This window comes from Triturus cristatus, chromosome 2_2 (genome assembly GCF_964204655.1).
Source record: "Triturus cristatus chromosome 2_2, aTriCri1.1, whole genome shotgun sequence".
NCBI lineage: Eukaryota > Metazoa > Chordata > Amphibia > Caudata > Salamandridae > Triturus > Triturus cristatus.
Window position 1 is genome coordinate 90335562 of NC_140582.1, and position 14926 is coordinate 90350487.

The 14926-nt window shown below is 52.7% G+C and overlaps 1 protein-coding gene across 1 annotated transcript in view; it reads right to left on the reverse strand.

Moving 5' to 3' along the window:
* Positions 1-3564, reverse strand: part of LOC146861918 (uncharacterized) — a 53466-nt gene extending 49902 nt beyond the window's left edge. The window contains exon 1 of the mRNA XM_085643045.1: positions 1707-3564. Within this exon, the coding sequence (XP_085499171.1) occupies positions 1707-3564 (1858 nt within the window). The remainder of the gene's footprint in view (positions 1-1706) is intronic.
* Positions 3565-14926: the final 11362 nt, after the last annotated feature.

Below are 14926 nucleotides of genomic sequence, written 5' to 3' on the forward strand. Positions count from 1 at the left end.
CAATTGCAAAACCAAATTGACATCCCATAAACTAGAATACTTAGCCAAAGGAGGTTTTGAAAAACGAATTCCTCTTAGAAGTCTGCATACCAAGGGATGCGCCCCCGCAGGTTTTCCATCAATGTGGGAATGATTGAGTGAAATGGCAGATCTATAGAGATTGATGGTACGATAGGATTTACCCGAGCTAGCCTCAGAGGCTAAGAAGTTAACCATAAAGTTTAAAGAGGCTGAAACGGGATCGACAGATTTCTGCAGACACCAGCTTGACCAAAGAGACCAGGCGGACTTGTAAGCCTTGGAGGTGCCAGGGGCCCATGCTCGACTAATAAAGACTGAAGCTTCCTGTGAAATGACGAAATCAGAAGAGGAAGGCTGGAAATTTTCCAGGCGGACAACGTCAGAGACTGGTTGACCATTAAAGGATGGGGGTTGCCCTGAGGATCCGAGAGAAGATTGGGGAAAGGAGAAAGAAGGACGGGGAAGTCTACCGCCAATTCCAGGAGAGACGGGAACCAAATCTGGGACTGCCAAAAGGGAACCACTATTACCAGAGATGTCATCTGGCGACGCACCTGCGATAAGACCCTGTTGATCAACAGAAAAGGAGGAAAGGCATAATTGAGGTGAAGGGACCAATCTTGGAGGAAGGCATCGGTCGCTAGAGCCAAAGGATCCGGACGCCAACTGAAGAAATGAGGCAACTGGGAATTGAGACGGGAAGCAAAGAGGTCTATTGAGAAAGGACCCCACAACTGAGAGAGGGAGAGAAACACGGAGGGAAGAAGCTTCCAGTCGCTGGAATCCCGGAGGAAGCGAGAATGCCAATCGGCCACAGCGTTGAGATCTCCTGGGAGATATTCCGCGGAGAGCGATAGTCTGTTGGAAAGGCAAAACTCCCAAAGGCTTTTTGCTAGATCTGCCAGAGCCTTTGATTTTGTGCCACCGAGATGGTTTATATAACGAACCGCAGAAACATTGTCCATGCGTAGGAGGATGGTACAGCTTACTCTGTCTTTTGCTAGGCTCTGGATTGCAAAGGAACCTGCAAGCATCTCTAAACAGTTGATGTGCAATTTGGACTCCTCTTTTGACCATGTACCGCCAGTCGATATTGGTCCACAACGGGCGCCCCAACCCGTCAGACTTGCATCGGATTCTAATACAAGATCTGGGGCGGAAGCGAAGATGGTTCGGCCGTTCCAGGCCTCCAAATGGTTTAACCACCATTGCAGTTCCAGGTGAGATTCGAGATCTAACTCTATTTGATCGGAATAAGCGAGACCTTGCCGAAGATGCCTGATCTTTAGGTGCTGAAGAGCGCGATAATGGAGGGGGCCTGGGAAGATAGCCTGAATGGAGGCCGATAAAAGTCCGACTAATCTCGCCAGAGTTCTGAGAGAAATGAGTGGACGGCGCAGAGCCTGGGAAATCTCCGTTTGAATCGTGGAGATCTTGGATTGAGGAAGAAAGAGGGAAGCCAGGGGGGAGTCTACACGGAAGCCTAGAAACTCCATGCTCTGAGTCGGGATGAGAGAAGACTTTTCTAGATTGAGGAGAAAACCTAACTCGAGAAGAAGAGAACGTGTAGTGTTGAGATCGTTCAATAGTGCCGATTTGTCTAGATTCATGAGGAGAATGTCGTCGAGATAAATGATGAGTCTTATCCCTAGAGATCGTAGGTAAGCTACGACAGGTCTCATTACCTTTGTGAAGCACCAGGGTGCTGAAGAAAGTCCGAAGGGCAGAGATTGAAAACGATAAGTGACGTTTTGCCATTGAAATTGGAGGAACTTTGTGTGTGATTCGTGAATAGGAATAGATAGATAAGCGTCTTGGAGATCTATGCGGACCATCCAATCGTTGAGACGCAAAGTGTCTCGTAAGTGAAGGATCGTCTCCATTTTGAAGTGACGATAAACCACGAACTGATTGAAGAATCTGAGATTGATCACCGGTCTCATCTTCTTGTTCTTCTTTTGAACGAGAAAAAGCGTGCTGAGGAAGCCTGAGGGATCGAAGGGGGAAACTAGAATAGCTCTTTTGGAAAGAAGTGCCTGTATTTCCGAGGTGACTAGCAGGGACATTTCGGTTGAGAACACTAGAGGAGAAGGAAGAACATGTTGAAAAGGAGGAGCGTAAAGCTCGATACGATAACCTTGGACTGTGTCGAGAACCCATGGATCTGCAGTGAGAGACTGCCATCTGTGCAGGAAAAGGGCTAGACGACCCCCCACAGGAATAACTGCACTCACCTTGTTGGGAATTGTTGTTGTTGTGGCGGAAGCCACGTTGGCCCCTGCCCCTGTAACCTCGACCTCTTTGGGGGTAAAATTGGGGCTTGAAATCCTGTTGATTGGAGTTGAAGGTACCACGGGAGCCTTGGGACTGGAAACCACGGCCGGTAGAGCGGCTCCTGCCTCTTCCGGCCCTGCCAAAAACCCGAGAAGGAAAGACCTTCTTGATGGATTGCTGCGCCTTGTCCAAGGAGGCAAAGGTGGTGACGAACCGATTTAAGTCTTTTACTAACGAATCTCCAAAGAGAAGACCATCAGCCTTGACACCAGGATCGAGGGGGGCAAGGTTGGCAAGCTTGGGATCTAACTTTATTAAGAGACCTTTGCGGCGCTCATGAGTCAAGGCCGCATTAGTATTGCCCAGGAGACAAAAAGCGCGTTGGACCCACAGTGAAATCTCCTCTGGATTAAGGTCCGAGCCATCCAGGCGAGCTGTTTCAGCTAAATCAAATATGCGGGCCAGTGGCCCCACCAAATCAAGCAGTTTGTCTTGGCAGGAGGACCAAGCTTTGTCCACGCCTTTGCGCGGATCCTTGCCAAACTTCGAGAAGAAAGTGAGGAGAGGTTGATCAATGGCAGGGGTAGAAGTTATGTGAGAAGGGAGAGAGGGCTTGGGACACTCGGACTTCAATTTAGCCCGGACAGTTTTGTCTAAAGGGAGACGAAGTCTGGAGGTTATATACTCCCCGACATGGTCAATAGGGAACCATTCGGTAGAATTAGGGTGTCTGATAGATGCAGGGTCAAAAAGAGGGGTACCGTCAGGATCCAGCACCGGTTCCGATGCAAAGGCGTCCAGTTTTAATTTCTTAGGAGGGGAAGAAGGATTTACAATATCAAAAATATCATCAAGGTCAGTGGCGTCACCCATATCGTCATCTGTGTCATAAATTGTTGAAATGACCAATTTTTGTGGTACCTCCGGGTTGTTAGACTTAGCCTTACGTTTACCAGCTACACTTTTTAACCCCTCCTGAATAGGAGGCCTGGGAGGAACCAAGTCCTCTGTCATATGTGAGGAAGACTCACCAACCACTTTTGACGCCAAAGAAGAAACCTTGGAGTGTACCACTGTAAGTTTTCTGCTATCCCCCGCAGATTGGGCCATTGCTTTGGTCATGACACTTAAGAGAGAGTTCTCCATAGACTTAGAAAAACGCTTCATAGAAGCTTCGACAGCAGTCTCCACTGAGGAATTAATAAAAGAGCTCAAATCCTCTTTGAACTCGTCCCCTTCATTGTCATGAGGCTCATTAGAAACCTGCATTGTGAGCAAAGACAGAGAGTCTGCTCAAAACCTGACCAGAAAGGGTTAATGAGAGGAAAAAAGGAGTGGGCGTATGAAAATAGAAAACCCCTCCCCTTAGGGGCGTGTGAAATATGGCTGAGGGAAGGAAGAAACGAAGCGTGGAGAGGAGCCGGTAACTGCGCGTCGAGCTGAGGAGCCGGTCTGAAGCGCTGCGCCACAGTTGAGGCGGGGACCGGTAAGAGAGGCGCGCGAGGGGCAGGCAAAGCGTGCAGGGCGCGGGGGGAAACGAAAACTGAAAGATTTATACGCGCGTGAGAGCGCGAAGAAACAGAAGCAACGGAGTTGCGCTACACAGGCCAATAATACAGTTAAACCGAACAATACCAAAAAGTACTTCAAATTAATGCATATAACAGAAAAAGGTACTTATCTTGACTGCGAGCAGCAAGAAAAGAGGGCTGTTTGCAGTCACGATACACCTTATACTGCTATCTATGTTGTGATTGGTCAGTATTTGCTTCTTTGTTTCCCATTGGCTGGTAGTTGTTTCTCCAAGCCTTCTGGGAAGAGTAGTTTTATCTTGCTGCTATTGGAATAAAGCAAGAAAAGAAAGCATAATAGGAGCCTCCGGTCTTGCCATAAAATGGAAAAGCAGATACCATGAAGTAAGGAAATTGCTTGAAGTCACACCTTTTGGTCGAGTAGGAAAGCTGTGATTGATACCAGGTTACCTGACTGTGAAATTCAGCCACTGGACCAACTCTCTTTTTCTATTTTACATCAAATATTAATACCGGTGGGCATATTTGCAAGGGGATTGTGCCACCGGAACACCACTTTTTCTGATGTTCTGATGGCGCAATGCCCTGCCCCATATTTAGAAAGCGGTGTTAAGCCACTTTGCGCGGCTGAAAGCCGCCTTATCAATATGGTACCCTTTCACACAGTTTTCTGTGTGAAAGGGGTGTGCAATGGGTGTTGCTGTAGGTGTTCCACCGGAACACCCATTGCTTTATGATGCTGCCTCAGATTTACATGGATCTGTAAATCTGAGGCAGCTCCAAAAACAAATGCCATGCAAAAGCAGGCGTTTGATTAGCACAAGGAGGAGGAATACTTTGATTTCTCCTCGTTTTTGCTCTTTCTATGTGTGCTGCATCCTGCAGCACATATAGAGAGAGAAAATCGCCCTTAAAGATTGTCTATGTCAGGTGTCCTTCCTGCACATAAACAATCATGCCCTGCAACGCAGGCACCCTTGCACAATATTGCGTGAGGGTGTCTGTGTTGGCACTAGGCACCTATTTTTACCGCCACAACAAGGGAAAACACAGGAGTGCGCTGTATTTTTGTAAATACGATGCATCACTGTGTTTTTTGAAAGGATGTAGAACAGCACTGCAAAATTTGCTGCATCGCCACGCTGAACCATTTCCTTGTATATATGCCCCTTTGTCTTTAATTCTTTGAGGAGCTATAACAGTGCACTGTGTTAAATAAATATGCACATTACATAATAAATCAAACTGCAACTTAAAAGCATTCTAGAAAATGGTGAGTGAGGTAAGGGCGGGGTGGCAGAAACCGCATGATGGATCAGCTCGTTTTAGAATTTAGTTTCCAAGAGGTCCTTGAGCTCAGCCAGGCATCTGGCTCGAGCACGCCATTAGCCTCAGTGACTACTCCATCTGTATTTTTACATGATATTAGAATTCCACACAATAAACTACATTTGTAAATTTTATTTGGTTAATACAGAATAAAAACAATAGCCCCAAATGTATATGAAAGCAAACACAAAACAAACTGTGAATTATATACCTCACATAAATCAACTAGTGGACACAATTAAAAGAAGTTTTAGACATTGCCAGGGTTGAGGCCTACTCTACTGTTCCAGGGCCTCACCTACTATGGATTGTGAGCAACTGGGCCAAGTACCCCTTCTGCACTTGACTCTCAGCAGTAATGTGGTCGAGCAGTCCAAGGCTCCCTCAGGGGTGTGGTGTGAATGCAGGGAGAGAGGCTCACAGTTCAAAATGTGCGCAGCAGCAGCAATAAATACTTTTTTAGCCAAATATTCACTTTTTTAAAGAAGAGAAATATCTGTATTTCTACGGCTACCAACACAAAGGAAAAATACAACTTTCACAAACAACCACACAGTCCCCCTGAAGTCATGGCTCTAGTATTTTGTAGGCTGTTCCCGGGGTCCCACTCCCTCCTTGCTTCTAATAGTAGTAGTTATTCCTCATTCACTACAGGCAACATCCAGGGTAGTCCAAGTCTCAAGAGTCCACTATGACTCTATTTTAAAGTTATAATTGTTCCAGTGCCACACCACTAACTAGTAGCAATTTTTCCCTCACCCCGAGGCCGACTGTCCTGAAATCAGTCTTACTGCACCTTTCAGAAAAGGAGCGATTGGACTTCCTGAGCATATCCCTTCCGCAGGTGATGGAGCTGCAGCAGCTGATTCAAGTAAGTTTGCTGTACGCGGCCCATGCGAGTTGCACTGAATAGTCGTGGAGTCCTCATATGCGGTCATACCTCTGCAGTTATCGAAGGTTATCAGAGGATCCTCTTTGCAGGGTAATTCTCTGGTTTCTCACCTGATGGGGGAGGGGATTGCCAGTGCTAAGATCCTGGTGCAAATCCTTCCTCTTGGACAGGTGCGTAGCCACCTACAGTGGCCTCACTCCTCTCTGAGTCGGCTCCGACCAGTTTACACAACTTGCTGGTCCCGATGAACCTTTCTGGCATACGAGGTTACGGTATCATCACGGTACATGGGCTCCAGCCGAATCTGCACAGTGCGGTTCCCTCTTGCGCCCCTCCTAGCATATGGGATAGCTGCCCACAAATGCACAAAGGTTGCGGCACTTACCACATGGCAGTTTTTTTAAGGTGGCTCCTCCTGGCATACTTGATTGCTGTTCCTCACTATGCACAGGGCAGTGATGCATGCTGCTCAATTCATGGCAGCCCTCCTTTGGTATATGAGGGTTCCCAACTTCATTCTGCACACAGGCAATGGCCCAATCGGTCAATCAGTCATCTCCATACACCACGCAAAGGGAGGTTACTAAACAGAGTACTCCATTGGACCTCGCTCCCTTCAACACTCTCCTCTTCCTCACAGGGCACACTGGCCTTGGCAAGCAGCAGGTGCTGGTGCTCCAGGGTAGGTGGTCGTGCATTCCCTAGGTGATGTTCCCTCACCCAGTAGGGAGACTAGCAGGCTTTGGCTCCAAGTCCTGGTCACAGGCAGACGTCTTGCAGAACTTCCCCTCCTCACTCAGCTCATCAGGCTGCTTGCCAGATGAAAATTATTGGGGTCTCAAGCTCTTCTGCTTATAGTCCATTTCCTTACACAAAGAGCCTGAGTCTATAAAGTTTATGTTGGGGTTCTGCTTATTTTGAAGTGCCCACTCCTCTGTTTGCTCCTTCCCCTCGCAAGCAGTCTGTCACATCATGAGCAACTTCAAAGATGATAGCCTCACAACACAGGCCATCGGAGTGAATTGAGTTCACACCTGGATTTCAGTCACAGGGATATGTGTCTCAAAAGATTAGGCTTGGGCTCCAGCCCTACTCTTTGAAGTGTGCAGGGGAAGCCGTACTCTCCCCTCTCCAGTGTGTGTCCCACCCAGCTTACATGAATGCAGCAATACTCAAATCTGTCCGGGGGATCTCCTCTCCATTCAAGCCTGGGTCTCCCAAAATAGAGCCCAGGGCCCTCCATGTATTGTACCATCAACAGGCACACATACACCAAGTGCATGCATACAAGCTAAACACAGTACACATAACTACATCCTCTTTGTACTGTACCACTCACAGGCATAGATCCTGCACATACATTTACCATGCATGCACTGCTCAGTACTGTATTATCCATGTATTGTACCCTTCCCTGGCACACATACACCCAGCACAGATACACCACTTCGGAGCTGCGCAACACTACACACCAAATTGATGTAGGCCAAGGGTGAATCAATTGCACAGCAGTAGAATTTTAAACTTCTGCACTTGACTCTCACTAGTGACATGGTTGAGCAATACAGCGCTCCCATGGGCGAGAGGGGAGGTGTGGATACAGGGGAATGAACACAAGCTCCCTGGCTTACGGAGGGCCCAAAAGTTCAAAAATTCTAAACAAAAGCTGCAAAGATGGCCTGGCCCAAATGGCCTACCCCAAGCTCTATTTAAGAGGAACATTGAATTCTGGTCTAGAAAATTAGCACTGCTGTATTAGTACACACTTGTATATGAGGCTTTTCCGGATTCCAGGAGAGGGGCTATAGTGCATCCAATTTATGAAGGGGGCGATAAGGCACCGCCCACAAATTACAACCTCATCAAACTCCTGGATAATAATGCAAGCACTTTGCATCACTTCTAATAAAAAACCTAAACAACTGGGCTACATCAACTCAGTTAATTCCATTGAACAAACTGATTTTTGCCAAGGTACAACAACAAATCTGCTAGCGATTTCCTACATATACACATTCATAGTCAAATCGTTGTTTGCAAACTCATCGCTTTATTTGAGCTTCATGGATTTCAAATCCGCTTATGATAGCATGCCCCGGAATTTATTCTGGGTGAAACTGGAAAATTGGGGAATCTCCGCAAACCTACTCAGAGCAATACAACCCTTCTACAGTAATATGTGGATTGGAGTAAAGATCAGAGATGGGAAGCATGTCTTGCTCAAAATTCCAACATCCACCAGCTTGAAGCAGGGTTGTATGCCCGTTCCTCAACTCTTCAATTTATATCTATCAGTCAATCTATCAATCAGGGGTTTGTAAACCGAGGCTTCTCACCCGTGATGGTCTAAAGGCCCTGAGGGGAGGGGGTGGGGGGCTGCTGATCCATCTGGGTGTGGAGGTTCATTCGAAGAGCCAGGACTAGAGGTCCCTCCTGAACTGGGTATCTATCAGACCTTATTATTAAACTTAGCCGAAGTGGGAGGGGGGATTGCTAGGAGTGAGCTCGTTCTGCCATGATGGAGAGTGTTGGACAGGCCACCTGAAGGGCTTGCTCCCTCCCCGCATGACAGGGCCCGAGCCCCGGCCCTCCGGATGTTACCCACAGAAACAACCCACACCCCGTCTCCAGACGAGACTCCTGCCCCCGGACATCTCTGTATCATGGGGCCGAACCACTACCGGCTCCCTCGCCCGGCCCGGCCGCCATCTTGGACACTGCACCACGAGGCCGCGTGGCCTCAGCTCGACCCTAACCCTGGGCCTGGCCAGGCCCCGACATCCCGGCACCACCATCCACCCAGGAGGTGAACGGACCACTTGGCAGGTCGATGGGAGAAGGAAGTGTCGATGGCTCTCCCCCGCCAGGTGCCGATCGCCCCCCAGCTCCCCCGGGCGCTGGCTCCACCCCCCTGCTGGGTGTCTGGACTCCCTCATCCCGGACCTCCCGACCTCCAAGTGCGAGGGTCCGGACATCAAAGGGCGCCAGACCTATAACTGGGGCAGCTCCAGAGCAGGAAGGCAGTTGTATCCTGGAGTCGAGAGACACCGAGAAGAACTCATCCTTGACGGACTACCGGCGCTGCCGTAGCCCTGCCTTGTGAACTATCATCCTGCCTGCTGGCGCTGCCGTGGCCTTCTGCATCCTCCATCCTCGTCGGGACCTGCTGGCGCTGCCGCGGACCGTTGTAACTACCACCTTCATTGGGACCTGCTGGCGCTGCCGCGGACCGTTGTAACTACCACCTTCGTTGGGACCTGCTGGCGCTGCCGCGGCCCGTTGTAACCACCACCTTCATCGGGACCTGCTGGTGCTGCCGCGGACCGTGTAACGACCACCTTCACCGGGACCTGCTGGCGCTGCCGCGGCCCGTCCAGCTAGAACACCGAGCTCGAGGATTGTGAGCTATCCATCATATCATCGCATCTACCAGATTGGTAACAAGACTGTCCCGCTACCCCCTTTCCCAACCAAGAGACTAGAATCGAGGGGACCCCTGAGTCCTGACCTCCTTGTACCATTCTATCGTACCTAAAGACTGCTTATAAAGAACGTTAAACCTTATCTTTGTGTGGTGTACATCTGTGGGGGGGAAGTTACTCGTCTGTACGATCGCTGGAGACGGCTCTCCCCGGAGACCTCTCCCCTTGTCCTCGGCCGACCCTCCCGGTCCGTCTAACATTGGTGGCCAGCGGCGCGATCCGAATCAACGCGTAATCGTACAGAGAGTAGCTCACCCCACGACGAAACCACAATGTCAACCAAAGAGAGCGGATCCACCGAGAAATTCCAGATGGAGAAATTGGAAGAGTACAGCCATCGTGAATTGAAACAATTCTGCATTGAACTGGGGAGGAGCCTAGCGCGCAACCAAGATGGCCGCGTAGGTGCGAGGCTCCCGAGGACCTCCACGACCTCCTGAATTAATCCTGGCTATATCCTGTCCTTGTTGAGGGGACTGTATCGGTGAACCCGAGCTGAGGCGCCATCCGTTTTTCGTTTTCGAATCGGACCCCGGACACCGGTGGGAGCACCGATTGAAGGTTGCGGCCTTCTCCGCGCTGGCCCCCCGGATTGGAGTAGTGGGGCGATCCGGGGACAAAGCGAACAACAGCGGCGGGCAGGGCTGGGCGACTCGCGTATCCCGCGCTTTCACTTTCGCTTTTGCGCTCTCCTTGCCCTCAAGCGAGGTAGGGTTGCGGAGCGGGGTGCGGTGGTGTGGCCTTGTCCAGGTGCCCGGCTGACCCGCCGGCCGTGAGTCGTCCTGCGGTCCAGTGGTCGCCCTCCCCCCACCGGAACCCGTGAACTGGTTTATCGGCCCTTTTGAGGAGATTGGCACGACGGTGGGAGAGCAGGCATGTCCACCAAACAAGATGGCGACCGGGCGAAGGTGAAGACGACCCGCCGTGGCCCGGCGCCTCAATCCAACAGTATGGACCGCTACACCCTCCAGAAGGGATCTCCGGAGACATCGCGCACATCCCCGGCGGGCCCGACGGAGGCATCTGCTCAACCGGTGGATCTGACCCTCCGGGACGTCATGGGCGCCATCGCAGAGATGAAGGCCTCGGTGGACAAGCGCTTCGACACCCTAGCGCAAAAGATAGACTCGGTCCTGGTGGATGTTAGCCTTGTGAGGGCTGACTTGTCCAAAACCAACGACCGGGTCGATTCCCTGGCCCACACCTCAACGAGCCTCACGACGGACGTGGTGGCCCTCCAAAAGGAGGTGCGCCGGCTTGGCCAGGCGAGCGCCCTGATGGACCGGCGACTGGAGGATTCCGAGGGTCGGGCCCGGAGGAATAACGTTCGCATTGTGGGGGTGCCGGAGGGACGAGAGGCGGAGGCGGCAGATCTTTTTGTGGAAGAATTGATCCTTACCCATCTCCAGCCCCGGGGGCTGAGTAAGCTTTTTGCGGTGGAACGTGCTCACCGGGTCCCTGGGGGCAGACCTAAGGCCGGTGCCCCGCCGCGGCCTCTCATTGCCCGGATTTTTAATTTTCGGGACAGAGACGCTATCCTGCAGACCTCCAGGCAACAGGGACCGGTCAAGCTTGATAACATGGATGTGCATTTCTACCCAGACTTTACTCCGGCGGTCCAAAAACAGAGACTGAGTTTTCTCGGAGTTAAACGTCGCCTACGGGACCTGAACCTTAAGTACTCAATGCTTTTTCCAGCTAAGCTAAGGGTGGAGGTGGATGGGCGCACGCACTTTTTTGACCGACCCGAGGCGGCTGGGGACTGGTTGGACACTCTGCCTGGAGATCGGGGCCGAGGGGGTGGGGGGGGTGCGGTTGGCGGGGAGGGCCCGCCGGATCAGAACTGAGGGGTGAAGAATAGGCCTTGCTCTGGACAACATTCCTTTACCATTTACTGATCGTTTATGTTCCCCTCCTATGGAGGTCGTGTGGGGTCAGTTGGGGGCTTCCCTCCTCCTCTGGGGGACTAGTTAGTTTTTCATCTATGGGGCGACAGGCACACTGCACTTTGGGGGGGCTGTCTGGGCTCATGCAGGGGTGCAGGGAGGGGGGAGTTCTGTTGGGATGGGGGGGTGGGGGGGGTGTGTTGTTTGTTTGCACCGCAAGGCAAGCCCTTTACTGTATTGTTGCTCTCGAGATGCTCTGTGGGGGACGACTGATTGCTTCTACGTATGATGGGGGGTAGGGATTTGACTGTGTTGTCATGGAATGTTAACGGCCTGGGGGACAGGATTAAGCGTGGTGTGGTCCTGCAGTACCTGAAACGTATCTCACCAGATGTTATCTTCCTGCAGGAGACACACCTTATAGGTAACTCCTTTCATGCCATGAATCGGCGAGGCTATCGTTTGGTGGCCCACTCGGGCTTCACCTCGGGCTCGCGGGGGGTGGGTATCATGATCAAGAACTCGCTCCCGTTGGAGATTGATGAGGTGCGCCATGATGAGAGGGGACGCTACACTGTTCTGGTGGGTAGAATGGAGGGTAGAGTGTTTGTTTTTATATCAGTGTACGTCCCGCCTGGGTTACAATCTACTACATTTGCGGACTTGGGGCGCCTCCTCCTGGACCTCCCGGGTGGCCTGCTGGTGGTTGGGGGGGACTTCAATGCGGTAGTCTCTGGGTCTATGGATCGCCATCCCCCTAGGGACCTCCCCCGGGCACAGGCCTGGCTGTCCGGCCTTTTAGATACACTGGGCCTGGTGGATTGCTGGCGACTAAAGCATCCCGCACAGCGGCAATACACCTTCCACTCGGGTGCCCATGGTAGCCTCTCGCGGCTTGATTATATCCTTGTCCCGGCGGCCTATGCTGGGAGGGTGGGAGAGGTGTGCCATCTGGCGCGGGGCATTTCAGATCACTCCCCATTACTGTTACATTTCGATGTCTTCCCTAGGGGGGAGGGCAGGGTGGCTCCAATCAATGCTTGGTACTTGCGTGACCCCACTATTCGTGCCGACTTGATTAAATCCTTACAGCGATACTTTGATGAGAATGTGGGGTCTGTCCCTTCGGCCATCTCCCTGTGGGAGGCTTTTAAGGTAGTTCTCAGAGGGGAGGCCCTCTCCTTTATCTCCCATGCCCGGAGGCGCGAGTGGGAGGAGGTAACCCGGGTGGAGGCCGAAATTGCGGAACTAGAGGGTGACCTGGGGAGCGGGGTAACGGACGCCAAATTGCACGTTCTGCACCTCAAGCGGGCGGCCTATAGGGCCCTCGTCACGGAGGCGGCCAGGGGCCTCAGTAGAGACCAACAGGGGCGATTGTATGATGTGGGTGATAAGGCTGGTAAATTGATTGCGTGGTTGGACAAGAGGGAGAGAGCGAGTCGTGTGGTTCCTTTGATTGAGGGGATGGATGGTGTGCGTGTCACCGAGCCGGAAGCCATTGTCTCCTGCTTCGCGGATTACTTCCGCGAGGTGTACTCCCCGGTTTCTCCCTGCTCGGAGGAAGATTCCCATGCCCTGCTTCGGGACATCGCGCTGCCCTCCCTTACGGTGGAGGACAGGGATTTGCTGGACGCTCCTCCCACCTCGGACGAAATTGCCCTGGCTATTCGCTCGGTCGCATCCGGCAAGGCCATGGGCCCCAATGGTATCCCCATCGAGCTTTACAAGCTGCGACCGGATGTACTGGCGCCCCACCTGCGCGCGATGTTCCTGGCGGCCCACTCGCAGGGTTCCCTCCCGCCGGACCAGCGTCTGGCCACAATCGTGGTGATCCACAAGGAGGGGAGACCCCGTGAGCGGGTTACATCCTATAGGCCTATCTCGCTCTTGAACGCGGAGCCCAAAATCCTCGCCAAGGTGCTGGCCAACCGGCTGGTCGGCGTGGTGGGCGATTTGGTCCACCAAGACCAATCTGGCTTTATACCCCATCGCAACACGGCTCTTAATCTGCGACGCTTGCACGGGGTGCTCGCGCGTGTCCCGTCTGTGCGGGAGCCGGCCATCTTGGCGTCCTTAGACGCCACCATGGCGTTTGACACGCTTGAATGGCCGTACATCTGGGCGATGCTGGCGAAATTTGGATTTGGACCGGGATTCATTAGCTGGGTCAAATTGTTGTATTCGGGCCCATTGGCGCAGGTGGTGGTGAATGGGCGAGTCTCGGCCCCCTTCGCGCTGGGGCGGGGCACGCGTCAGGGTTGCCCCTTGTCGCCGCTCCTGTTTGCCTTGGCCTTGGAGCCCTTGGCGGAGTGGCTGCGGTGGCACCCCTCTATCCGTGGTCTCCGCTGGACCCCCGAGTATGAGGACCGCGTGTCCCTCTACGCCGATGATATCCTTTTGTATCTCGCCTCCCCGCGTAACTCGCTGATTGTCCTGGTTGATGTTTTGCACTCCTTCGGTCGTAACTCAGGCCTTGTCATCAACTGGGCGAAATCCTGCGTATATGTGCTTTCCGGGGAGGCTCCGGCCCTACCACGGGACTGCCCGATCCAGATTGCCTCCCAGGGGTTCCGGTACCTGGGTATATATATTACTCTAGACCCGGAGGCCCGCTACGAGCGGAACTTGCTACCCCCCCTCCAGCGCTTGCGGGAGGACGTTGCGCGTTGGCGGCGTCTTCCGCTTTCGCCGCTTGGCCGAGCGGCCTTGTTTAAGATGATGTCCTTGCCGCGCTTTCTGTACGCGCTTCAGAACACTATGGACTTGGTTCCGGCGCGCTACTTCCGTGAGGTGGAGAGCCTGCAGCGGCGCCTGTTCTGGGACGGGAGGCCGCGTATTGCTCTGGCTAAATTGACGCTCCCGTGGTACGATGGGGGGGTTGCCCTCCCGGACATTAAACGGTATTACTGGGCCTCCCAGCTAGCTGCGATTAATCATGGCCTTTACGGGCCCGCCCTGAACCCGGCATTTGAAATGGACAAGATGCTCCTGCCCGGTGGCGACTACAATCGAGCGCTCTACTCTGGCGCGCCCGACTCCCGTCTGACGGGACCAACGCGTGTCATGGTGCGTGTCTGGCACGCGGCTAATGCAGCTATGGGGTGGAAGGACCGTTTGACCCGGGCGACACCGCTATATGCGTCTGAGAGGTTGGGCTCCCTGTGGACATCGAAGGGCTTCGAGAAGTGGGACACGATCGGAATCAGCACGGTGGGAGATCTCTGGACGAGGGGGGGATTCAAAACTTTTGAGACGCTGCAGACGGAATTTCAGCTGCAAGGCAGTGAGTACTTTCGGTACTTACAAGTCCGCCACGCGCTGGGCTCCGTCTTCCCTGATGTCGCGTCCATTCCGGAGTCTTCCCCCCTGGAGGACAGAGTGCTGGATGGCCATGTCCCAGACAGCACGATCTCCCTTATATATAAAAAACTGATCAACGACAGATCGTGCCTGCTGACTAGTCTCCGCGAGGCCTGGGTTGCCGACGGGCTGGAACTGGACGACGAGGAC